General features: G+C 43.9%; 2 protein-coding genes across 2 annotated transcripts in view; both read left to right on the forward strand.

Moving 5' to 3' along the window:
• carmil2 (capping protein regulator and myosin 1 linker 2) overlaps window positions 1-25,635 on the forward strand; it is a 47,919-nt gene that overhangs the window by 17,434 nt on the left and 4,850 nt on the right. The window contains exons 25-34 of the mRNA XM_069719601.1: window positions 498-626; window positions 1,486-1,602; window positions 3,645-3,820; window positions 4,486-4,573; window positions 6,021-6,110; window positions 6,292-6,358; window positions 8,114-8,652; window positions 18,643-18,746; window positions 21,425-22,283; window positions 23,570-23,674. Of these exons, the coding sequence (XP_069575702.1) occupies window positions 498-626; window positions 1,486-1,602; window positions 3,645-3,820; window positions 4,486-4,573; window positions 6,021-6,110; window positions 6,292-6,358; window positions 8,114-8,652; window positions 18,643-18,746; window positions 21,425-22,283; window positions 23,570-23,674 (2,274 nt within the window). The remainder of the gene's footprint in view (window positions 1-497; window positions 627-1,485; window positions 1,603-3,644; window positions 3,821-4,485; window positions 4,574-6,020; window positions 6,111-6,291; window positions 6,359-8,113; window positions 8,653-18,642; window positions 18,747-21,424; window positions 22,284-23,569; window positions 23,675-25,635) is intronic.
• Window positions 23,721-25,631, forward strand: LOC138633402 (uncharacterized). Its single transcript, XM_069719616.1, has one exon. It carries the CDS (start codon window positions 23,921-23,923, stop codon window positions 24,836-24,838), a length of 918 nt encoding a protein of 305 aa, XP_069575717.1. The 5' UTR covers window positions 23,721-23,920; the 3' UTR covers window positions 24,839-25,631.

A 25,635-nucleotide genomic window follows, 5' to 3' on the forward strand; every position in this document is an offset into this window, starting at 1 on the left:
GTTCAGCAGATTCAACAGAGATGTAACACACAGTGTGTAGCTGAAGGTCAGTGAACAACAACAGTAGAAGATCTACCGCTAACATCCCATAATGACTGTTCATCACTATCACAAAAAGATAAAGTGAAAATGTTTTGTGGTTGTGACTCACAGCTGAAAAAGTTTTGCTCAAATCTGGAATGTTTTTACTAGTTTTTTTTCTTCGTCTCTCTCCATGTCTTCGGTTTTCTGTGTCGGTCTGTGTCTTCGTCTCTCTCCGTGTCTTCGTCTCTCTCCATGTCTTCGGTTCTCTGTGTCGGTCTGTGTCTTCGTCTCTCTCCATGTCTTCGGTTCTCTGTGTCTTCGTCTCTTTCCATGTCTTCGTCTCTCACTATGTCTTCATCTCTCCATGTCTTCGGCTCTTTCCATGTCTTCGGTTCTCTGTGTCGGTCTGTGTCTTCATCTCTCTCCGTGTCAATCTGTGTCTTCGGCTCTCTCTGTGTCCGTCCTCCTTCCAGCTGCTCGCGGGGATGTGTCGGCAGCTGGAGGACAGCCTCCAACGTCTGAGACGGTGTAACGTGCAGGAAGTGCAGGCGGACGTCCTGACGGCACACGAGGTGCTGCAGAATAGCAGGGAGGCGTACAAGGTACTGAAGACCTGGCAACCATCATCATCATCATTATCATCATCATCACTACAGCGTGTGCAGTCATTACATGTGTACATGCAGTCAGTACGCATGTCATTAATTCTACATGTAAAATCTGACGGGAGCTGATGCCACAGCTCGGCCATGAAATCTGCCTTTACAAAGATATTCTATTCAATTCAATTTTATTTATAAAGCGCCAAATCAAAACAGGTTATTTCATGGCACTTAACACATTAAAGTCCTTATAGCAGAACTTTACAACATTATACAGAGAAACACAACAACATAAGCTAGGAGGGAAAAAAAACTACTTTAAGGGAGAAAAACCTCCAACAAAGGGAAGAAAAACTCCCTTTAACAGAAAGAAACCTCCGACAGAACCAGGCTCAGAGGTGGGCGGAGCATCTGCCTCGACCGGTTGGGGTGAGAGGAGAGCAGAGAGAGAAAAGGACAGCATAGAGATAGAAGATGTGAACCGTTGGTGGGTCGACAATCGCAGAGATGTGCAGCTCCATGACGGGACATCTGGAAAAGAAAGAAGAGAAACTACACGAGTGAAGGAACTGAATGGAGACAACAGACAATAAGAAGAAACTCTGGGAGAGAGAAAGCATGAAGTTAATGAGATGTGATGGTGAGATATGAGTTGTAGAGAGTGAAAGAGTGAGAGGAAAGAAGCTCCCCCAGCAGCCTCGGCTTATAACAGCAGAACTGCAGGATGGTTCAGGGTCACCTGAGCATCTCTTACTGGAAGCTTTATCAAAAAGGAAAGTTTTAAGTCTAATCTAGGGGTTCCTAATAAAGTGACCAGGCAGTATAAATGAAGCTTGCCACCTCATTTTTCCTTGTGCAGCTGCTTCCCTCTCTGTATGAGGCAGGCAGGACGTGCGCCCCCGATGGAGACGTGGTGAACAACATCCTCACTGACGCTGCTGCTGCTCTGACGGATGAGTTCACCAGAAACATTCAGGTACACGTTCAGAAACTCAGCCTCATCTCACGGGCCACATTAGAGCCCTGCTGACAACAAGCACACACCCAACTCAGTAACTCTTACATCTCTGTTCACAGGAGAGGTGATAGTACAGCGTGGGCCTGATTTACTAACATCTCAAATAAAGGGGACTAAATTGCGTGTTTATTCCAAAGGTTTTTAACATTTATTTTACGGGTGATTTCCGAAGAGTGTTCGCGTCATCGATATCTGGTGCAAATCGCGCTCTATTTCGTTTGCGTGTTTTAAAGTGATTCCAGCCATGAAAAACAGAACGACCGCAAAAAGAAAAGGAAATTTGATCCCTTTGAAATTAAGAAATATAAATATAACGAGAAGAGAACTCTACGTGGGAGATTATCAGCAAGAAAGTCAATGCAGTGGGAAAAACCAAAGAGATCAATAGCAGATGGTACGACATGAACTATCAAGTAGAAACGCTCCAATATTACATCATGCATTTAGCGGTGTTAAAATGCTCGTTTGGAAGAAGCAATCCTCGCTGCACGTCGTTAGTAGATCAGCCGGGACATTTTCTTGCGGGTGGTGTGAAGTTTGCATGTGATGTTACACCTTCAGAAAATCAGACTCATTTTGTTGGTCTTCCGACAGTTACAGAGGATTACATCCATTTCTCTCTCCACACGCAGTATCGAGGGCATTTCTGTTCCTCCTCTCGTTCCCCAGTCAGTGAACAGACACGCTGCACATAGCAACAGATGAAGTGAGCGTGCAGCAGGTTCACCGGGGGCCTCATTTATCAGAGCGTGCACAGAACTCACTTTACATCTACACGCATCACCTGCCGCTGCACACAATACAGTCTGTGCTCATTAAACAAGCTGCACACACCTGGATGCAATGGGAGTCATTTACAATTGGCCAATAGAATTGCTTGCAGACAATAAATTGAATGAGGAATTAGCCTTATCTGTGTCGTCCAGAGATTAACAAATAGTGGAAGTTAAGAGAAGGATGTCAGTTTCTTTAATATGACTGACAACAGTGCTTAAATTTCTGAGCCTGCAAGTCAGTTCCAGTGATTACATCTGATTCTGTCTGTTGACGTGCAACATGTGCAAAAAAACAAAAGGCTTTTAGGTTCGGAGCAAAAAACTCTTCCCAATAAAATCATATTAATCTACACAAATTTAATTTAGTCTATCTAATGTTTTTCTGTGTAATAATCTCATTTCCCAGATATACTTTAATACCCTGCTGAGGCCCAGAGGGAAAAGGGTTTTGCAAAATGTAGATCATTTAAGTATTGTAGTTAAAGGAAACATGTTACTGCCCCTGGTAGTGGACATCACGTCTTGGTTGATTAAAGATATTTTATTATTTTTCATGTGTATTTCTGTTCAAATGTCTTTCCATTTAATGAAAATAAGAACACTAAAACATAATTTTTCAAAATAACCTCTCATAGAGGACGCTTGTCTTCGTGCTCAGTCTCCCCTGGACTTTCCCCTTTGAGTAAAATCCTCTCCGCTTCCTGAAGTATGGAAATTGGTTCAAAATGACAGTTAGCGAGTCCTGCTGTCCACTACAGAGGACCCTGAATAAAAGTTGGATTTTGAAAGAATTACTGTACACTTCTGAAATCTTACTAAATTGAAGTTAAGACTCTCAGATTCAAGAAACAATTTGATTATTAGCAACAGAAACATAATATTCTCCCAAAAAAAATGGACCAATTACCTAGAATGTAGAAGTTAAGATGCCCGTCATTTTGAAAAGAAAGTCCATGCGCCCTGTTAGCCAAACCCCTCCAACTATTGCATCAGTAAAGCCCTGGATGTCCCCTGTGCAGCACAGCAGGAACGGAGCGGATTGCATTAATATTGTTGAAGTCTCAGATTCACGTCCCCCACAAGAGGACAGAAGTGAATCGGACGGTCTGAGGAGGACATCCTCGGGACAGTCCAGAGTGACTCTGAGATGAAGCTCCAGCCCGGTCCTGAGGGGGGACTCGTTCTTGTTTGGTTCCCCGTCTCGACCCCGTCTGTGTGTTGCAGGAGTCGGCTCAGGGCCTGATGAGATGCGCGGAGGCAGCGTGCCCGCGGGCGGTCCGGCGGTCCAGCGTGTGCGACGGTCTGTCGGAGTGCGTGTCCAAGAGAAGCCGACAGACACGCGTGTTCCTGAGCAGGACTCTGGTGGAGAAGACGGGGAACCTCATCAGCTGCAGACTGCGGTAATAACAGAAGACCGAAGACCTCTTTCACACCATTTCATCACCACAGATCATCGACTGTATGACTCGTACCAGTAGATTTACTGATTTATCCTTATTTACTGCACATTCAGTTTTCATCAGAGATCACTGACTGATGAAATAAATGAAGTGATTCCTGAGCTTCTGGCTCACTGTGAATCTAAAACATTTCAAAGTGACATTTATTTGTCCGACTCGAAGGCTGCAAATGTGTTTTACTGCATTTTATTTACATCGAAGGAGCAAGAAACATGTTCAGGACCGAAGCAGCATGATGAGCTCCGACACAACAGCTGATACCACATCAGGAAGTGGAAGCAGTTTTTACTGTAGAAAACTGCACATTACACTGCAACGCACGTGGATCTTTGTTATAATAGGTACAGAAACTAGAATCAAATAGAAAAGGAGACATTTTCAGGCCTGCAGATATTTGTGGACCAACAAACTGAGTCGCTGCTCTCTGAATATATTACCGACCAGTCTGCTGTCTGACACGACATCACGATGTGACAGAGTTACAACGGTAACACCAGCTGTGTTAAAGGCGACCAGATGGATATTGATGATTCACCGTTAATGTGTTGTCTTCGCTCTTCGAACCGCTGCAGTCGAACTGTGTTTCCGTTGTTTCTTTGCTGCAGCGAAGTGAGACGAGCGCTGAGCGTCACTCTGGCCGAGAGCATCGTGGAAGGAGTGCTGCAGGACCTGACGACGGCGCAGGACAAAGTGGTAAACAGCTGCTTGTGTGGTGATCACACATTTCATATTTATTACTCAGGATATTGTATGGCAAAATATTCATTTAATGACACGTGAACTGTTGCCGGACACCAGTGGGACCTGCAGTGATCAGAAACACCTCCACACCAAATATGTTGTTTTCTGTCTTATTTCAAATCAGATGGAAACATTAACATCCATGTATGTTTGTTTGTTTGTTTTTTTAGATCCCCATTAGCCTTTGCATTGCAGCAGCTACTATTCCTGAGGTTTTCATAATTGACATATAGTGACAATACAAAGACAGACTTTATTCAACTCATACAATACACAAACATGACACATTGTTTTACTAACTAAATAAAAATGATGAACAGTTTTAAAGGACACAAACACAAAAGTAAAATACAAAGAAATGCTCTGATTGAATCTACTGTGATCAACAAGACAAAATGTAATTTCTGCCCTCAAAAATGAAGAAATACAACTTCCAATACAGTGAACCCTCGCTATAACGCGGTTCACCTTTCACGGTCTCGCTACTTCACGGATTTGCATCGTGCATTGTGTTCTGCATTCTGATTGGCTAAACAGTCTCTCCGCTTCTTCTCTACCTGTTTGTCAATAACGTTGCGGTTTAATATGTACACGTACGTAAAACAGCTTGCCAAATTAAAAATAATCGATGGTGGCATGTCGGTTTATAAGAATCTTTTTGCCCAGAAGAAAAAAGAGCGACAACAACTACCGATAACTATGTTCTTCTCTCGAAAAACCACACCTGCACCGCCGGCTTTAGAAGAAAGAACCGCTGCAGAGCGGAGTCAGGATGCAGCGGCTCAGTCAAAAGAGCAGTGAAATACACGAGTCACTATTTGTCCGACTGTACTTTGTACTTTGTATTTGTTTTCATAATCATTTTTCATTTCCTCCCGTTCTAATCCAATGACTCGGGTCGCAGTGGGGCGGTGCCGATCTCAGCAATTTGAAGCCTTCAGTTCGTATTGATGATTAAAATTATTATTTTACAGTACAGTAGTTATTTGTTAAAAAAAACACATTTATACAGTACTTTTATTTGTTAAACAAATGCTTGGGCTTGTAAAAAGGTTTTGTTCTTTGGTTTCAATGTATTATGGAGTATTTCATTGTATAATAATTGTAAAAAAAATAAAGGTTCCTACTTCACGGATTTCACCTATCACGGTCTCTATTTGGAACGTAACCCCCGCGATAAACGAGGGTTCACTGTAAATCCATCACGTCTTCTTCATGTTCCTCTTCATAAGACCACAATATCTTCCTGAAATGTTGTTGTATTATTACATGATTATAATTATGCAGCAATTACATATTATTGGAGAACTTTGTCACACATTTTATTCCATACACTTGTCAGTCAACAACACATCGTATTCATTATTGGAGATGTGTTTTTTTTTTATTTGCTGTTTAGGACTGCCTAATAAAAGAAACCTCGTGCGGCCCTCAGAGAATCACCATCCCGGAGCTGCGACTGGTCAACAGCGACTTCCCAACAGATGACGTGAGGACACACGCACACACACACACACACACACACACACACACACACACACACACACACACACACACACACACACACACACACACACACACACACACACACTCAGTCCCTCCATTCAATCTGCTCTCATTCATTTCTGTGTTGAAACTGACTCTTCCTAACTCCTCCCTCTCCATCACAGTACAGTCCGGCAGTGTGGAGAAACAGTTTGTTCTCCATGAGCCTGAGGCCCGCCGCTTCAATTAAAAGTAAGAGAAACCCCCGATGACGGTGTTGTCCGATGATGTCGGATGTCGCCTCCGTTCTCTAAACTACTGCAGTTGAAAATAGCATGTTTGTGGTATTGTTTATGTATTTTTATCATTTAAGCAACGATATAAATATATAATGATCATATACAGTTTTGCTGTAGATTAAACAACCCAAGCAAGTAGTTATTAAAATGAGCACAACCATCTATAGCAGTAAAATGCATACACATACACAATAATGCAGCTCTTCGGTAGTTTTTTCATTCGGCTTATGTGAAATTAAAAGTGAAAGCACTTGGGTGCTGCTCCGACGTGTTTTGATGGTTAAGGAAGTTTCTTAAAAAGAAAAAGTCGCTGTGGAAACACTCGACTTTGTCTGTCCCGCTGCTCTGCGGTCCCGGCAGGGTAGGGGGAGTCAAAGTGGACTGCTTTTTCAGGCATTTTCCAGTCACCTTTTTTCTGAAAATCTATAAATACGGTACGTGTCGCGTCTCCAAATCGCACTGAACGCACTGGGACCTCGGGTCCCCAGGACACACCTACGGAGTTTGAAGCAGGTGGGACGGACGGTTGAGGAGATACGCCGAGGACAAACAGACAGATATTCCTCGAATTATAGTTCAATTCAATCTGCATGTGCAGGGTAAAAGACATTAAGTACATGAAATAGCAAACTGCAACAATAAAAACAACCACTTACTAAAACTCTATTAAAAATAAAACGGTATGTAGTGTTTTAAAAGGACTAAAATTAGATGGTTGACAAATGTTCTTTACTGTACTCCACATGTTAGCAAACAGCTGTGTAGACATTAACTATCATTTATAATCACCTGAAGATCTGAAGACAGAAATTAATTTCAACATATCTGCTAAATAACAAAATAACATCATAAGTATAGTACCATAAACCCAGTACCGTCCACAGTGATCATAATTGAATGTATTAATGTAATGATGGTATTACAACTGCATGTTTTAAATCTGTTGTGGTGCTGCAGCAGTCTGAATCTGAACCTCCTCCTCATGTCTGTTCATCTCCGAGCTGAACCGTTCTGTGGCAGACGTGCGGCTCCGTTTGGCTAATTGGAGCATAGCCTGTTTACTCTCACACCAGTGACTTCCACCATGGGGGAGAAGATGGAGGAGGGGAGGGGAGAAAACATGGGGGGCTGGGGGAGGATGGAGGGAGGGATGTGAGGCACTTTGGTTCACAACACCCTACCCCCACCCCCACTCCTTTTGTTTGATGGGACGGGAGCTTTAAAAGGGGTGATAACAACAAAACCAGATCGCACGCTGTGTTGTGTTTGACATATATAGGTCACAAAAACAATGAGGTCAATATTTTATGAAATATTGTGACCAACACATTTGGATGTTGTTATTTGGGGGTTTTCTTAAATGTATTCATCAATTTGCATTACAAACGGCCCTCAAATATTGACACTGAAGCCGAGATAGAGGAACATTTAGCCGGACTTTATTCCGCCTTGTCCTGTGCGACTCGGATGATAACTCGGTACAGTACGACTGCCGCATCCATCTGCTGCTCTGCTTCCTCTCTCTACGCTGAACTGATTATTCCTTCCTCTCGACTCCTTCTCGTCCATTCTCCCCCCGCCTCCCTACATATGCGTATATACAGTACGCTCACTGCGTGGGCTGGATGGCCGCTCCATCCTTCCCTTCCCCTCTCATCATCTCTCTTTGTGCCTCGTGCTCTCGTCGGTCATATTGCTCCTCTTGCAGGTCTCCTGGATGCAGACTGGGAGCAGCAGACCAGGGACCGGAGAGCGGAGAGAGAGAGGGGAGGAGGTGCCGAAGAGGACGACGTAGGAGGAAGGTGTGGCCTCCCCCGGTTGCCGGCAGCAACCCCACTGTCACTCACGACCTTAAGCCCCTCCCCTTCTCCGTGCACTTCCCCGTCCCCCTCCCCTCCAGGACAAAGGGGGAGGAGGTGGAGGGAGGGGGAGGTGGTGGCAGTGGATGCTGCAGAGGCGATATCAGGAGCGAGAGGAGCATCGTTCTTTCCTCCTCCCAGTCTCCCCCTCCTTTGCTCCGTCTCCGCTCGAGCTCCAGAGGAGGAGGCAGCCGGCCGCGGAGGCTTACACCAACCAGAGGCTCCCTTCCCCGGCTGCGGCCCCAGCCCAGGCCCCCTCCGCGGCTCCAGACCCCCCGCTTCTCCCATGGAGCCTCTACCCACCCAGGGACAGACTCTAAGGCACTACACTGCCTCCCGACCGCGGCCGCGACGCACTCACACACAGCCCCCCTCCTCCAGGCCTCAGGTAAGAACACACACACACACACACACACACACACACACACACACACACACACACACACACACACACACACACACACACACACACACACACACACACACACACACACACACACACACACACACACACACACACAGCAATGACAATCCACACAAACACACACAAATGTTTTTTGAGTGAGCATGCAGAAATTATAGAGCACTTGTATCCACACACACACACACACATACATATACATTAATGATAATGCAGAATCAACATATTTGCATTGGCACACAGTGCAGTACATGTGTAAAACACATCCACAGGAGGAGGTAGACAGCAGGAAAGATGAGAAACAGGAGGGAAGGAGAGATGGATGAAGGATGGAGGGAAGGGTAGAGGAAGTAGGAAGCTAACTGCACGACTACAGAGGGATGTCCAACGGATGGAAAACAGAGAAAAACAAAACAGCAGCACAGGAAAAAGGTTAATGCAGCAAAATATCTATCTATCTATCTATCTATCTATCTATCTATCTATCTATCTATCTATCTATCTATCTATCTATCTATCTATCTATCTATCTATCTATCTATCTATCTATCTATCTATCTATCTATCTATCTATCTATCTATCTATCTATCTATCTATCTATCTATCTCTGTGTCTCCGTTACTCTCTTGCTTATTATTTCTGTGCTGCTGTAGTAATAACGGTAGCCATCTTTATCTTTGCATTCTCTTGCTCTATGTTGTCGTGCTCCCCCCCCCCTCTCTCTCTCTCTCTCTCTCTCTCTGTGTGTGTGTGTGTGTGTGTGTGTGTGTGTGTGTGTGTGTGTGTGTGTGTGTGTGTGTGTGTGTGTGTGTGTGTGTGTGTGTGTGTGTGTGCTCATATGTTTTGGGAGTGGTGTTCCCTGGGATGTTCCCAATGGTGACTTCTCCATCTCTTCCCAATGATGAAGCCCCCCCCCACCCCCACCCCTCCTCCAATCCTCTCCTGGGAATTCTTTCACTAAGTCAATTATTCATGTTTCACATTAATGGGGGTCTCTCTCTCTCTCTCTCTCTCTCTCTCTCCATGTTGTCACTGTAAATGAAACAGGATTTTATCTTCTTCTACAGTGGCCTCGTGTGTGATTTTTTTTTTTTTAAGATACACATCTGTAGGTTGTTGTTGTTCAGTGCCTTCGGTTCTATAAGAGGTTCCTACAGTAGATGGTAAACAGTCTGTGCTCGGTGGGGAGATTTGATTGTGTTTAATAACTAATGTTGTGAGAACCACTGGTGTGTCCAGCGTGGACATTATGAGACTTTGGTTACTATAAAACTGACTTACGGGACTGGAGCGTGATGGACACTTTTCTGACAGTATAAAAGTGTCTTTTGGGCTACAGGGGAGAGGGACCATCCGGCTTGTTAATAGCGCACAGTTCAAAAGCCAGCTGCCGTCATGGCATGAGTGTGCATTAGTGCACATGGGCTGGGTGGCTTGCACATCTGGAAAGGTCCCATTAATGCTGAACGAGATATATATCGGTTTTGGAGCAATAATGTGTCCATCCAGACGCTGATTTCAGCAAACCACATTCTGCCCGTGTTCCAACAGCACGGCTCCATAGTAGAAGAGTCCGGCTGCTAAACTGGCCAACCTGCAGTCCAGACCTGTCTCCATTTGAAAATATTTGGCGCATCATGAAAAGAAACTGTTGAGCAGCTGAAATCTTGTCAGGCAGGAGTGGGACAACATTTCACTTTCAAAACTCCAGCAACGCGTCTCCTCAGTTCCCCAGACGTTTACAGAGTGTTGTTAAAAGAAGAAGTGATGCAAAATAGTCCCTGTCCCGACAAACGGGGTTGTAGACTGAGACGAGTAAAGGATGTCTGTAGTTACGTTAACACATCTGCTCATTGATTTCAATGGAAAGTGAGCGCCAGTGATTTAGCAGTTAACTTGCTTTAGCCTGTGAGGGTTAACAGGAGCCATTAGCATGGTGGACTAGCTTTAGCTCGAAGATGAGAGCAATAGGCTGTTTAAAAAGTGTAATTAAAGGGGAAGTTCACCACTTTTTATGTGGATGTCAGTGAGGAAGTTGCCAATTGAAGCAATGACTTTCTCAGTGCTGCTGTCTAAACAAACGCCGAGTTTTCCTACGAGCGGCTGCCAGTGCCTACATGTACCAGGATGCATTGCGTGCAATGCTTTTGTCGCTTAGCCCCTACAATCCTTCGGTTCCCTTTGTAACATCCATTCTACAAAAAAAACGATAAGCCGCTGGACGATGTTATCAGAGAGGAGAAGACAGGACAGAAGGTGGTTATTGATCAGGAAGCCGCCTGATCAGATACTCTAACGAAACACAAAAAAACACAAGGTGTTGAGAAAACTGCTTGTCCAGCGTCGTCGTACATCGACAGTCATCACTGTTGACATCAGAGGGCAGTTTGATCAAAGGCACCGGCAGCTTTCTGTTTGCGCTCAGCAGCTCAGTTGCTGGAAGGTCCTCGCCGCTCATATCGTCTTACACGGCGAAGCTAATCGTCTACGCTGGTTCAAATATATACGTGTGAATATCCGAATCAGCCTGAACTCTGTAAAATAGATCCGACCGGCACGTCCGGGAACTTTGGCTTTCAGAAACGTCCCCGCCCCCTTTTTGGGGAAAAACATACGACCCTCTCCGTAGACTTCACTGTAAAATAGCGCTACAAAACCAATCTGTTGTAAACCACCAGATCAAAATGACTTTAAAAATGACGCGTCGGCACTATTTGCCTGCCAGAGAACACGCTGGATAGATGAAAGAGTTTGATTGGATCCCTCCTTGGTCACCTCAGTCTTCCCTTCTATCAGGATCTTTTTTAGGACATGACAGGGAAAAAAATGTGAGATAAGAGTTTATTTCATCATTGTTGGTGCAACTAACTACGAAGCAACTCTTCGGCACAGCGTTGTTATTTAAACCGGTTAGTTTCAAGCAGAAGTTTGGAGAAGAGTCTCAACTTCCTCCGATTCTCCGCAGCTGTCAACGCAACGCCATCGATCAGACCGGCATTTCCTCTTCCAGGGACTGAGGATCGAATCACACTTTGTTTGACTATGAAGCATCTTCTCCGGCAGGTAGAGTGAAAATTAAATACCAAGACGCCGCGTCGTCTTCAAAGTAATTCTGACCCAGTGGTTCACAAAGGACTGATGACGAGTCCGTCTAGTCAGCGGTGCTGCCGGTCTCCGTGGAGATGACACCGATACTGTCAGTTACAGTTAACCACGGAGGTTTTTACTTCATGTCTCTCACCGGGTCTTTAACCACGACCACGAGCTCCATGCAAACTTAACCAAATCCTTCTACTTGCCGAACAGTTTTGTCATTGTAATCCTCTTTGTTGACTTTTAAATGAGATGAAAAAACGGAAGCAACACAATATGAATATGAATTCCTCTGGAGCATGAAGGAACCAAAGCATGAATACAGTACACGGACAAAAGGAGACGAAGAGTTACAGGATGTGGAAAGAAAAATACACGGAAATGATTTTTGTCTTTGTTTCTCTTGGTGTCCAGAATCAAGTCTGATTTGAATCAATTGTTCAACTGTGTTTTAATTTAAGATACTTGAGGTAATATTTAAAATACTTGAGGTAAATGTTGTACTTGTTGTGTCTTCTCTTATCTAAAAAATAATCTGCAGCTACTTTCTTGTCAACTTTGAAATGTTTTTTCCAAACAGTAGTAAATAAGAGAGGAAAGATTGGTGCAATATTTGTTAGATTATTCTAGCTGTGTGTGTGTGTGTGTGTGGGGGGGGGGAGGCTGCCTCGGCATAGCATGCACATAAATATGTGTTTGCACATGGTTTTGTTTTGCCATAAAGCGCTGTGTATAATAGACACGCCTGAAGACATTGGCGTTATGACAATAACATGTTTTGCTTGTTGTGTTGTATGTGCACATATTTGCCATGATACCGTGTGTGTGTGTGTGTGTGTGTGTGTGTGTGTGTGTGTGTGTGTGTGTGTGTGTTTGTTTGTGTGTTTCTTGGTCATGTTTTCTGACTGCAAAATGATCAGTCTGGATGAATCCACTCTGAGATGAAATATTATTTTTAAAATCCTGCATCCATGCATCAGTATATTCTGTCTTCTCTTTCTACAGGTAGTCTGTCAAACATCTAGAACTGCCTCCCTGATTATTTACATATATACTTTGTACAGTGGGACTAAAGTACCATCTCCATTATTTGCCCTCCCTCTCCTCTCTGGCTCTGACTGGTATATTTGAATTCCCTCATTTTAAGCTTGTTCTGTTGTTTTTCCGTGAGCTGGCTCGGAGATGCTGCCTCAGCTCTTTCTCTATACTTTTATGTAAACAGCTCAGCTAAACATGTTATTGCCAAGTCAGAAGTCTAAATCATCCTTGAGTTGTCTTTATGCTCCATGCAGACCGCTCAGATGATGAAATGCCCCAAATGGAGCCCGTTTCATTCACGCGGCAAAACACAGAGCTGCTCCGCCCAAAGAAGAAGAAGCTGCTCCGAATGTTTGGTTTCGTTATTCTGATCTACCGGGCGCACAGAGCTCTGATTATTTAAGGAAAAATGCAAAGAAAGAAAATGCAACTCAGCCCAATGAACAGATGCCGTTGGCCCGGAGGTCTAACGGAGTGTTTTTGTGGGCTGATGCCACCGCAGAACCTTTTGTGCTGCTAAAAGCAACCCTTTTACAAAGGTTCCCAATAGCAGCACGCTCAAATGGTTCAACATAAAACATGTATGAAGAACACGGTTCCACTGTGACACAATTTCAAAACCTTTTTAGGAAACACAGTGAGGTCTTGTGAACAAAAAAAAAACAAAAAAACGAGACTGAAGGAAATAATCCGAGTATATCCAGTAATGGCGGCGTTATTTGGGTCGGTCCTCGGGCCATGTGGGCCGACAGTGGTGGTCCATGTCTGCTCCCTCAACCATGACATTTTTCCCGTCATGGAGACAAATTGTGTGAATGCAACAACTGCCTTTAGTTTTACTGTGATGGACTGGAGATACCAAAAAAAAAAAAGGAATTTCTTCCATTTTTAATATACTAAATGAGCAGCAAGTCATTTATTAATCCATACATCCACACCAGCAGTCATTACAGCGCGATCAAGTCCTTTTAACAGAAACCGATGATGGTTTTGAGGCAGGCGAGGTAACAGATGGCTCGAACACTCGGCACCACCGGAAGATCTGGCGAGGGAGGCAAAAGAGCAGGAGGGAGGTCCTGTGATCACAACCTGGGAAACGCAGTAAGGGCATCTACTGGACAGATGTGGTACAACCAGGAAAACGATACCAATTTTTATATGTCATTAATATCAACTTGGTATTCCAGCACCTGGTCCTGCTTTATTCGGAGCAAGTAGATCATGAAAAATAAGGTGTATACTTCTTTTTTTATTTTCTATTTTAAGAAACACTAACTCTTTCTGCTGCAGAGGTAAATCTCTCCGTCCACCGGCTGTGGTCGGCCCAGCCGGGCCCACGGTGTGCTGCTGCTGCTGGCCCGGCTCGTCTGTCTGTACACACACGGGAAGATCCGTGTTTGCTCCGCTGCTGTTCACTCAGCACACCTGCTGAGTGAGCAACGATGAGCTCACATTTGTTGTTGTACAGTAAGAGCTGTAAAAACCTGTGACAGGATTTCAAAGGTCGAGGGACCGAGATTAGATGAAAGCCGGGTTTACGCTGCCCTCTATAAGTGTGTGAACTGTAGACACTGTGTGTGTGTGTGTGTGTGTGTGTGTGTGTGTGTGTGTGTGTGTGTGTGTGTGTGTGTGTGTGTGTGTGTGTGTGTGTGTGTGTGTGTGTGTGTGTGTGTGTGTGTGTGTGTGTGTGTGTGTGTGTGTGTGTGTCGTTTGAGATTAAAACTCAACAAAAGGAAAGATTTGCTGCACTTTTGTTTCACACTGTTTATTAAACATTTGTCATTTTTAACAAAGAACCCCACAGAAAGAAAAATATCAAGTCTGTCGAGGCCACGTTTTACTACATGGAAAGCTTGAAATACCCCAACCACATGTTGCTATTTTTAATTTACATAAGTGAAATCAAAGTGCGCTCTTGTTGCACAGGTGCACACTTCCTGTCACAGGGTCAGTACCCCGGCATGTTGTGTGCACACATTTATTAAATGTGGGAAAGAATTGCATCTCGTGCACATTTCTAGCACTCAATGTAGGAGAAAAAAAATCATGTTGAGCCCTCCGTTTTTTGTATGTGCAAAAATAAAAGAACCACAGTGTGTGTGTGTGTGTGTGTGTGTGTGTGTGTGTGTGTGTGTGTGTGTGTGTGTGTGTGTGTGTGTGTGTGTGTGTGTGTGTGTGTGTGAGGGAGAGTGATAAAGTAGCATGCTGGCATGCAGCACATAGAGACAGGTGGCTGTAAGGGAGGTGGCAAAGAATGAAAGAGAGGCACATTATTGTCATTGGATGATTAGGAAGAATGGAAAGAGCTGGAAGATTCTTCATTTTCAGACAAACGTCCCTCGGTGATGGCTTTGGAGCGTTCGTACATTATTCCAAGTATTCATTTTGGCATCGGATTTTGATTTATTTGATAGCTTGACATCATTGCCGGCTTGGTAACCCCTATACAACGCAGGGGCACCCCTTCGTGCGTACAGTTACCATGGTTACAGGAGTTCTGTTTCTACCCGACTGTAAAGGCTTAAACGCACGGTTTCATCTTACAACACACTCACTTTCTTCAGGAAATCAAGTTGTCATTACAAACTGCTGTTTGAACAGAGCCACTGATAAAGAACAACAAAACAGCCTTTTCATCGACTCAGCTGGTTTAGTTTCAATCAAACACAGCAGCTTAGTTCATTTAATTCATGATTGGAAAGTAAACTATTCACACTCAAAGCTGCCGATGCAGTTTATTTATTAGCACCACGACACCAGTGACGTTTGGAGCACACTGCTCTTCATCAGTGTTGTTAATAAATGAATCGCATCGTGTGAATAATTTACTTCTACTCACTCTTCAACATCCTTCCAGCACCTGATTTCACCTTTGTTCACTTTGACATTTAATTAATGCTGTGGTTATGTGTCTCTAAGACGGAGGCTGAAGAATCGTTTATTTCACATGACTGTAATTTATTGGCAATGTTGGTTTTCAGTCACTTTGACCTGCAATAATAACAAATATCTCTGCACAGGAATTTGCAAACAGAATTCTTAACACAGTATCTCTGATAAATGATTACAACCCGTTTTATTCACTGATGTTTGCCGTCTGAGGCCATGATGTGATTGTTCATCTGTTTTACTCGTTCTAATACTGCAGCATCAGTTAAGGTCATAATTATAAAGCCATCCTACTATGTGCAGTAACATGTAGACAGAACGGTGAAAAATCACGTTTACTACATGTAATGGTTTGCAGAAGGCTTTGTAATACCCAGAATGCAACTCCAGGAGGTTTCTGCAGACTTTGCTTGACCCAGTTAGAATTCTGCTTACCCGTGACAACTGTCCTGAACTGGAGACACTTGTTGTTCAGCCCGCAGCAGCCTGAATCGGTCCGATCCAAAACCCAACACTGCTTTTTATCTACAGTTGAACTTGATGAAGAAAAATGCTGATTAGCTGAAATGTGTGGTGTGATGAGTCATGTTGGAGTAAAGTATGAAAGCATACTGCGTTCTAGAGTTCATTTTTGATCATCGTTTTATTGTTTTTACATTAATATGGATATAGGGGGTATTAAATTGACTGAGGCAATCTCTGACTTTTTAAAAGGATAGAAAACTTACAATCATGTAATAAAAAGTTGGGAAGTTGTGTAAAATGTAAATAAAAACACAATGCAATGATTTTCAAATCCTGTAAACACATTTAATTAGAAATTCAATCAAAAACAACATATCAAATGTTAAACTGAGAAATTTCATTATTTTATAAAAACAAATTGCTCATTTTGAATTTGATGGCAGCAACATGTTTAAAAAAAAAAAATTGGGACAGGGGAAAAAAAGACCTGATGGAACATAATAGGTTACCTGGCAACAGGTCAGTAACATTATCAGGTATAAAAATAGCATCCCAGAAAGGCAGAGTCTCTCAGCAGTGAAAAAGCAAATACAAATATGTAGTGAAAGTCACTGCATGGGCTCAGAAACATTTTCAGAAAACCATTCGTCTTTTTCAGGGAAGGTCTTGCATTTTTTCATCAAGTTGCATTCTGCACGTATTACAACAGTCCGGGTGTCAAACCGGCCTCCTGCAGTCCAGACCCGTCACCCATTGAAAACATTTGGCGCATTATTGAAATGGAAACTTAACACAAAGGAGACCCTGAACTGTTGAGCAGCTGAAGTCCGTTACCAGGCAAGAATGGGACAACATTCCACTTTCAAAACTCCAGGAACTGATCTCCTTAAAGGGAAATGACACCGGTTTATTTCATGTTACGCCCAAAACAACCCCTCTGAACCGTGCTTTGTACTTTGTGCTCAGATTATCTGCCTTTAAATGATCTTAAATGGATCCTGACATGGCCTGCCTACATTGTGCTTTTTAATTGGTTTATAATGATCCCGTAGTCTACCTGTCACCAGGGTTCACTGTACTTATTCAGCTGTTAAGTAAGCACTTCTCTCTGACTGTTGACATTACAAACCTTCCTTTCCTGGTGAATGTTCTCTGTGTGGTGTGTTTCATGTTTAATGGTTTCGGTGATCTTAAAGTCGGTTCTCAGATTAGAAGGAAGGAATAGAGTCCGTTGTGGCAGTCCAGTGGGGAGGAGATGAAAACACACTTTTCATGGTTGCTATGAGATGAAGACTGCTGATTATTAATTGGATATCTGTAAACTAAAACAAACTAAATGGACCAGATTCACATTACTCCTCAAAAATAAAGTCAGACTCAAAAACAGCCTGATTTATTTGGTTTTAACCGTTTATCTTGGTGACCCTTCAAGCAATGTATTTTCCCCTTTAAGAGTTCTTTCTGAGTGATATTATTTCCTGATATTGTGTTGTTATCAGTCATTTCCAGAGAGGGGAATGTTTACTTGAGTGTCATTTTTTACTTGCAATATGTATGTTTAATTGTTCCTCTTTAGTTGGTGAATTTAACTAATATTCTTGTAAAAGTGCAGCTGAGTACCAAAAAGCACTGGATGATGACTGATGGATTCTACCTGGGTCTGATGTCGGGATCAGACCCAGGTGGGTGTGATGACACAGATTCTAGAGAACCTCCCTGATTGGCTGCAGACAGGAAGTGAAAAGGTTTAAAAGGTCTCGTGCTGTGTTCCAGATGTTGTACTTGTGTTCCAGATGTTGTTCTTGTGTTCCAGATGTTGTACTTGTGTTCCAGATGTTGTACTTGTGTACTAACTCTCTACTCTGAGTGCATCAGTGTGTTCTCACTGTCAGTACAGGAACATCAGAACACTACAAGTACCAGGATGAAGCACTCAGAACGCAAAAAAAAAGAAAAGAAGCGAGAAACACTTTCCACCATAAACAGTCGCCATCTTGGCTACGTAGAGGAAGTGGGCGGAGCCACCAACGTAAAGGATTTTCAAATTAAAAGCTCTGATGAAGCTGCAGCTGTTCCTGAACACTAAAGTGTTTCTTTTCCACTGCTGCTGCTGGACAGAAGAATCAGAGTGTTTATTGAGTGTTAAACAGAGGACACAAAAACACGTTGATTTCTGGGTAAAATAATAAAAGCTGCAGATATTTTGGAGGGTGATGTGGTCACATGATGAGGTCATTTCTGGTCAGTGCAGAAAGTGGATGAGTGAATCCTCTTGTTTGCTTTGTTTTTTGTTTTTAGTTATTCTAAATAAATAGAATTTGTTTTCTGTAAAAATCACTACCTCCATGCTGGTCAATTCTTCCCACTCAAATTACAACTATAGTCATCTGCAACACCCCACTTCATCTGTCACTCACATTTTGAGAGAATACTGCATGTTTTTATTGTTGTTGTTGTTGTGTTTATTGCAGGAGCCCGTGTCAAAGTTCGAGAATGAGGCCAGTGATGCAATGGGCCGAGTGGATGAAGGAGTAGAGGAGTTCTTCACCAAGAAAATCATCCCTGACTATGCACTGTGAGTCAAACTAACACACACACACACACACACACACACACACACACACACACACACACACACACACACACACACACACACACACACACACACAAACATTTTCACCCAAAGTCAACTTAAGGCGGCAGTATACTGGGAAAGAAATATTAGATTTATACTGAGACGCAGCAGGAAGCAGGGACTTTTTGTTAGTTTCAACTACCTCCCTGTTTCATTTTGATTCTTCTGGAAATGCGAGTAGAGAAACTGAGTTCCTCCGATCGTTCTAAGTTCCTGTGGTGGAAACAAAACACTAAAACTTCTGCTACCTACAAATTTTATTAAAATATAAATCTGAGCAGGCTGTGTGTGGTGTACTTAGACATGTATACATGCATATGGTGGCCATAAAAACTCTGGGATATAGAGGAACATCTATTTCAACAAAATACTGTAAGTACATCTGGAACCAGTTGAAAAAGTGGAGTTAGATATGTAAACATATTGGCTAATAACCGGATCATGATTCAGAAAGTCTTCATTTTTAATAACATCCTCTGTCTGTTAATTTACATACATTTACACACAAACATGGCCTAAAAATCTCAGATAAAACCGTGTGATGTTGACTAATATCCAAACAGCAGATTGTTATAATTTCACCATCAGTGAAGATTTTGTCTCACCGTGTTTCGACCTGAATCCAACATACTGCGTCTTAAACGTCACGTCTGATGACGGTCAGTCCTGAAACCTCCTCGAAGGACTGACTGCTCGTGGGTAGAAGGACAAACTGTCAGATCAAAGAAAGAAGGAGGGAAATCCTCAGTGACATCCAAGCTGACAGATGTGGAAATTGACTGTGGCAGAAGAAGAACTGAAGGAAATATTTTTCCTTCTTTACGAATCAAACTCCCGGCTCACAAGAGACTTTGTTTCCTCCCGAAACCACCACTCAACAAACAGGACGTTGAAATTGGACGAGTCTGAAAAACATTTTGCTCAAAAGTTTTGATGTTTTCCTTCCAACATTTTTTGGCTCCTACATTTGGAGACAACTTCGAGTTTGGCTGAAGGAGCGTCATGAACGCACCAGGTTTGATTTCATTTCTGGTATACTGCCACTTGTATAGCTGCATCAGTGACATGATCCGTCTACAACAAAGAACACGTTAACCTGCCTCACATACGACCGGAGTCTGAACTCAGTGACAAACATTTCCACCAACGTCCTTGATGATAAGTTACTGTTTGTCCCTCAGTCAGTGCTGAGGAGAGCAGCTCATTCAGGCACATTTTTACTGTATATAATAGATATATATAATAGATATATATAAAATATGTGCACAGTGAGCTTCTGTTGTCAGAAGCCTATTTTTTCTCGGCTGATAACTGCCTGAATAAGAGTGTATTGTTGTGTAGTTAAACGTGTGTGACTCCCACCGTGTTGTCGGTGAGGCTGCATGGTGAATGTTGTCGTAGTGTTGAACCGACCCCGTGTCCCTCCGCTGTAACACCACATGAACACACTCCCTGTCTGGACTCTGTTCCGACCCGCCTCAGTTCGCTGAGCACAAAATAATTAAGATGCTTGTATTTTACAAACTGAACATATCACGACTCAGTCTGTGTGAGAATTTATTTAGAAGTGCTTTTATTTTGCCCACCTCGACACGGCTGATGTGTCCGTCCACGCGGTGTCATCATTTCACCCAACGGTGACAAACTAACCTCAGCCTTACCAGCTTGTTCCGCAGCTTCCAACTGAATCCCGTGGTCTTCATCGGTGGATGAAACGAGATCAAGCATCAAGTGTGAGGTGGTCACGTGACTGTTCAGAGATGATGTCAGCTCCTCATTTTAGCCGACACAAACTGTCGCAGTCGATATCAGCTGTCGCTAATTCATCTTAATTCAGTGAGTGAGTTGATTGTCGGGTTTGATGTGCTGCCTGCGGGGCCTGTCGGTGCTCAGCCCAATAAAAAAAAGCTTTAAAAGAAGCATCTGTCGATCCAACACCTCCAGTCTTTCTCTAGCACACAGTGTCGTTATAAAAAAACATGCTGATGAAACTGAAGTATCTCCCGTCGCTGCTGCTGCAAACAGAATCCAGACACGGCGACACACACCCCTCCTTCCCCCCTTTTCAAAGCAAACATGCCTCCCGTCTGCAGCACGAGGTCACATCTCTCAGGGTCAGCAGGTCCACCTCACCTGCTTTGCCTGACCTGATTCACAAAGAGAATACACATGTAGGATGTTTGTGGAGCCGCGATTGTCAGACACACATTTTAGTGTCCATCTTACATTTATATGTAGAGCCGGCCGGATGTCCACAGACCGGCACACCAGTTCGTCCTCCAACCAGTGCAGTGGTTCAAATAAAGCATCAGTTTTTTCAGAGCCAGAAGCTATGAAGACTTTTACATACAGTCTGTGGTCACTACATAACAGATAAATACCAAAACCAGTTGGTAATCTTGCCTGTAGTCCGTCCTCCTGCTCTGAGCAGGCTGACGGACTGATGACATCACCACGCCTCCGGTGGAGCGCGTGATGGCCGAGAGATGTTTTTGCTCTGAGTGCTGTCTGCATGTGTGTCTTTGAGCTGAGCATGTGTCTTGGGTTCCTGTACCAGTAGTTTTAGTACTGAGTGTCTCTTCTTGTCTGTTGCTCTTTCTGCTGTCTCCCTGCTGCAGAAAAGGCCGGTGGGAGGAGTCAAACCCTGCCCAAGCCACTCCCTCAGAGTCGAGCTCCACCCCCACAGCCTCAACCCCTTTTTCCTCCTCGTCTGACATTGTCACCTCCTCCATCACCTCCACTGTCACTCCTCCTTCTATTGCATCACCCGACACATCCCTCACATCTACTGATGCCCCTCCCCTCTCTACATCCGACACCCCCCCCACCTCCTCTTCTGTCACCACCACCACACTTCCCACCAAAAATATCAAGAAAAAGTTTGGTGACTTCTTCGCCTTCAAGAGGGCTCGAGCCAGCCGAGCCACCAAGGCCGGCGGGGGAGAGGGAGGTGGAGAGGGGGTGAAGGTCAAAAGGACCTCCATCGCAGACCTCATCCGACCCCTCCGTGAGGCCAAAGAAAGGGAGAGGGACAAAGAGAGAGAGAAGGAGAGAGGGGGCAGGTCAGTGGAGGATGTTAACGTTTCTAATGATGCCGCCACCACAGAAGGAACCGTCGCCGCCAGCCGCCACCTTGTAGGCGACGTGAGGGGAAAGATGGCGCCTGCCAAGACATTAACCACGACGACGCCCCCCAGTGAGACAGCTCCCTCTTATCCCACCGCCACCACAGTCCCCGACCTCGCCACCGCCGCGCTCTCCCACCCGAAAGAAGAGGCGGGGCCTGTCTCGCCCGGTCGCACCCCCAGTCCCGTGGTCACCTCCCCTCTGACGGAGCAGGAGGTGCAGCTGGGAGGGACTCCGTACGGAGAGAGGAGACTGAAGGTGACCAAGAGGTCACTGAGGGAGGGAAAGAGCCAGAGTCTCATCCTGCTGACGGGATTAGAGCCTGAAGACAAGGATAACACCCCCAGTAAGGTCAGTCTGACACACAGGAATGAAACACCAACAGATAATCAGCTCAGACGGGGAATTCTTCTTCTGCCCGAGATCCTAATTTCCCTGTTTTATTCCTATATTTTTCTCTCCCGGTTCTCTAACCTGCTCCTCTTTTATTCTCTCGTCGATGCTTTGTTTGTTTTTAATGCGCACCATAAACACGTCCTCCATATTTACCCGTCGTCACGGTAAATCCAACATAACGTGCACACGCACACCGTCAGTGCACATGATGCAAGACTCTCACTCTGCTGCTCTCAACTCCCTTTAATAACACATACTGTTGTTACTGACTACGTAGCTGATTTTTCAATCAACGTTAACATACCGTCAATAAGATTCAAATCTTCCTGCACATGAGCATTTAATGTGAAACATCTGCATGCGGGCTGTCCGACACAGACTTAAAGGAGATTGAGGAGTGTTATTCTGACTGATTGGAGCTCCTCTCAGTCTGCAGTCCATCTCCGGCTCCCCACTTCCACTAGAAAATACATCTGTTTCTGGAAATGAATGCAGAATTCAGTCTGACTGAACTTGGCGAGATTCTAAGTTTTCTGCTGATTTTTAGTAAGCAAATATTCTTTGTTTATATTTGATAAAAACCCTTTATAACATATTTGCGGGATGCAGCTCAGACGCAGCAGTAATCCAGGTAATCAAGATGAACCCAGCTGCCCCGAGATGGAGGGAACGACGCTTTTAAAGATGCACCGGTGCCAAGCAGTGTCGGTGGCAAGGTTGAGGTGAACTTGAACCTCAGAGCAGGTCCAGATGCAGTGCAGCCGGAGCATGTTGGGTCGTTCTGCCTTCAGTGGGCAAAGTGCACATGAACAGAGTCAAATTCACAATTACATAGCAGAAAATGTTTAACAAAAAAAACTGAGATTTACTTTCTTTCTTTTTCTCTTTTACTTTATTTTAAGTTTAATAGTTATAATTAAATCAACCAGCCCCACAGGGGTGAGGTGAACAGTCTGAAGGTCGTCAAAACACAGAAATATTTTAAAACTATATTTTAGAACATAATTAATGTTAAATATTGTAATTATTTGGTGTAAAAGTGCAGAAACACAGATACTGTCCACACTGAAGGCTCTGAAAGGTGTGTGTGTGTGTGTGTGTGTGTGTGTGTGTGTGTGTGTGTGTGTGTGTGTGTGTGTGTGTGTGTGTGTGTGTGTGTGTGTGTGTGTGTGTGTGTGTGTGTGTGTCTGGGGGGGAGGGGTGTGTGTTACCGCTCTAAACTTTCATGCTCTGTCTTCCAGAAACATGCTTCTGACAGCACATGTAGTTTTGAACAGAGGCTTCAGGTGATGCTGCACAGAATGGGCGTGGCCAAAACTCCACCTGCCGACACCAAGATGAGCCAGGTAGGATGGACGTGTGTGTGTGTGGGGGGGGGGGGGAGACAGTTCATATCTCCTGTATATACATGTTAGGATTGATAACATTATACCTAATATTATCGGAGCTTATGAGCAGTCTCAGCAAAACGTATTCGTATATATTTCCACTCTGTTACGACATTATACGCGTGATTGCGAAACTGACAATGTAAACACTATACTGCTGTTCACAGAGGAACTCTGTTTGATCTGTCTAGTCAGCTGACATCCATGTATGGACCTATGTCTAGTCAGCTGACATCCATGTATGGACCTATGTCTAGTCAGCTGACATCCATGTATGGACCTATGTCTAGTCAGCTGACACCCATGTATGGACCTATGTCTAGTCAGCTGACATCCAGGTATGGACCTATGTCTAGTCAGCTGACATCCAGGTATGGACATATGTCTAGTCAGCTGACATCCATGTATGGACCTATGTCTAGTCAGCTGACATCCATGTATGGACCTATGTCTAGTCAGCTGACATCCAGGTATGGACATATGTCTAGTCAGCTGACATCCATGTATGGACCTATGTCTAGTCAGCTGACATCCAGGTATGGACCTATGTCTAGTCAGCTGACATCCAGGTATGGACATATGTCTAGTCAGCTGACATCCATGTATGGACCTATGTCTAGTCAGCTGACATCCATGTATGGACCTATGTCTAGTCAGCTGACATCCAGGTATGGACATATGTCTAGTCAGCTGACATCCATGTATGGACCTATGTCTAGTCAGCTGACATCCATGTATGGACATATGTCTAGTCAGCTGACATCCATGTATGGACCTATGTCTAGTCAGCTGACATCCATGTATGGACCTATGTCTAGTCAGCTGACATCCAGGTATGGACCTATGTCTAGTCAGCTGACATCCAGGTATGGACCTATGTCTAGTCAGCTGACATCCAGGTATGGACCTATGTCTAGTCAGCTGACATCCATGTATGGACCTATGTCTAGTCAGCTGACATCCATGTATGGACCTATGTCTAGTCAGCTGACATCCAGGTATGGACATATGTCTAGTCAGCTGACATCCATGTATGGACCTATGTCTAGTCAGCTGACATCCAGGTATGGACCTATGTCTAGTCAGCTGACACCCGGGGTGCAACCATTGTACCTAAGATAGGGGCGTGACTGATTGTGAAAAGTACATCCCACCCCACTATGATGTAACGGGAGTGTATAAAGACTTTACGTTCTCTCAAGAAGTTGGAGAACTTCTCACCATGCTGCATGTCCATTAAAGAAGTCTTCTGAATCCATCTTCGATCCGAGCCTCATCTGTGACCTGTCTACTCAGGAAAGATATTCCACGTGTGTCACGCTATGTACCTTTAATAGTTTAGACCTTGTTGGTTGTAATCAGATGGTTTGATGAAAACATCCCTTTAACACACAAATGTTCTGATGAAAGTTGAATGTTGGGAACAAAGTGACATCAATAAAGAGAAGTTATGACAATCATACAAGTTGGAAACAACCAAAATAACTCTGAGGAGCCAGTAGAGGTGAAATCACTCCGTCCCAGTTTCCAGACTCAACCTCCTGCTTCTACTCTGATGACTTCACCTTCACACGTCTCCTGTGTATCATTACTCACTTTGAGTTTTACCTCCAGTAAAGATCTTTAGACGATCTGGTTTGTTTCCAACCTGTCAGATCAGCTGACATCCAGAGCTCATGAGCTCGGTGTGTAAATGTTATCAGAAATTGTCCTTTAATCAGTTCTCTGTCCTGTTCCTGATGTTTGTGTATTATTTACCCTGAGTTCAGTCTAAATGCAGAATTCATTCATATTCTCAGACTACGTATAATGCAGTCTTTTGTTCGTGGCTCCTCCTTCTGAGTATAAATGCTTCGTCAGGTGGTGAATAGTTTGTGTTGTTGGTTAAATGTCGTGGTCGTTTAATTGTGGCTCATGTT

Source organism: Brachyistius frenatus, unplaced genomic scaffold, assembly GCF_029030835.1.
Source record: "Brachyistius frenatus isolate BFR_SWC_R1_liver_20210118 unplaced genomic scaffold, ASM2903083v1 Contig_219, whole genome shotgun sequence".
In the NCBI taxonomy this organism is placed as follows: Eukaryota; Metazoa; Chordata; class Actinopteri; family Embiotocidae; genus Brachyistius; species Brachyistius frenatus.

Bases quoted from the DNA above. Each gene is read 5' to 3' on its own strand.
- LOC138633402 (XM_069719616.1), top strand. From the start codon at position 23,921: ATGTATGGACCTATGTCTAGTCAGCTGACATCCATGTATGGACCTATG.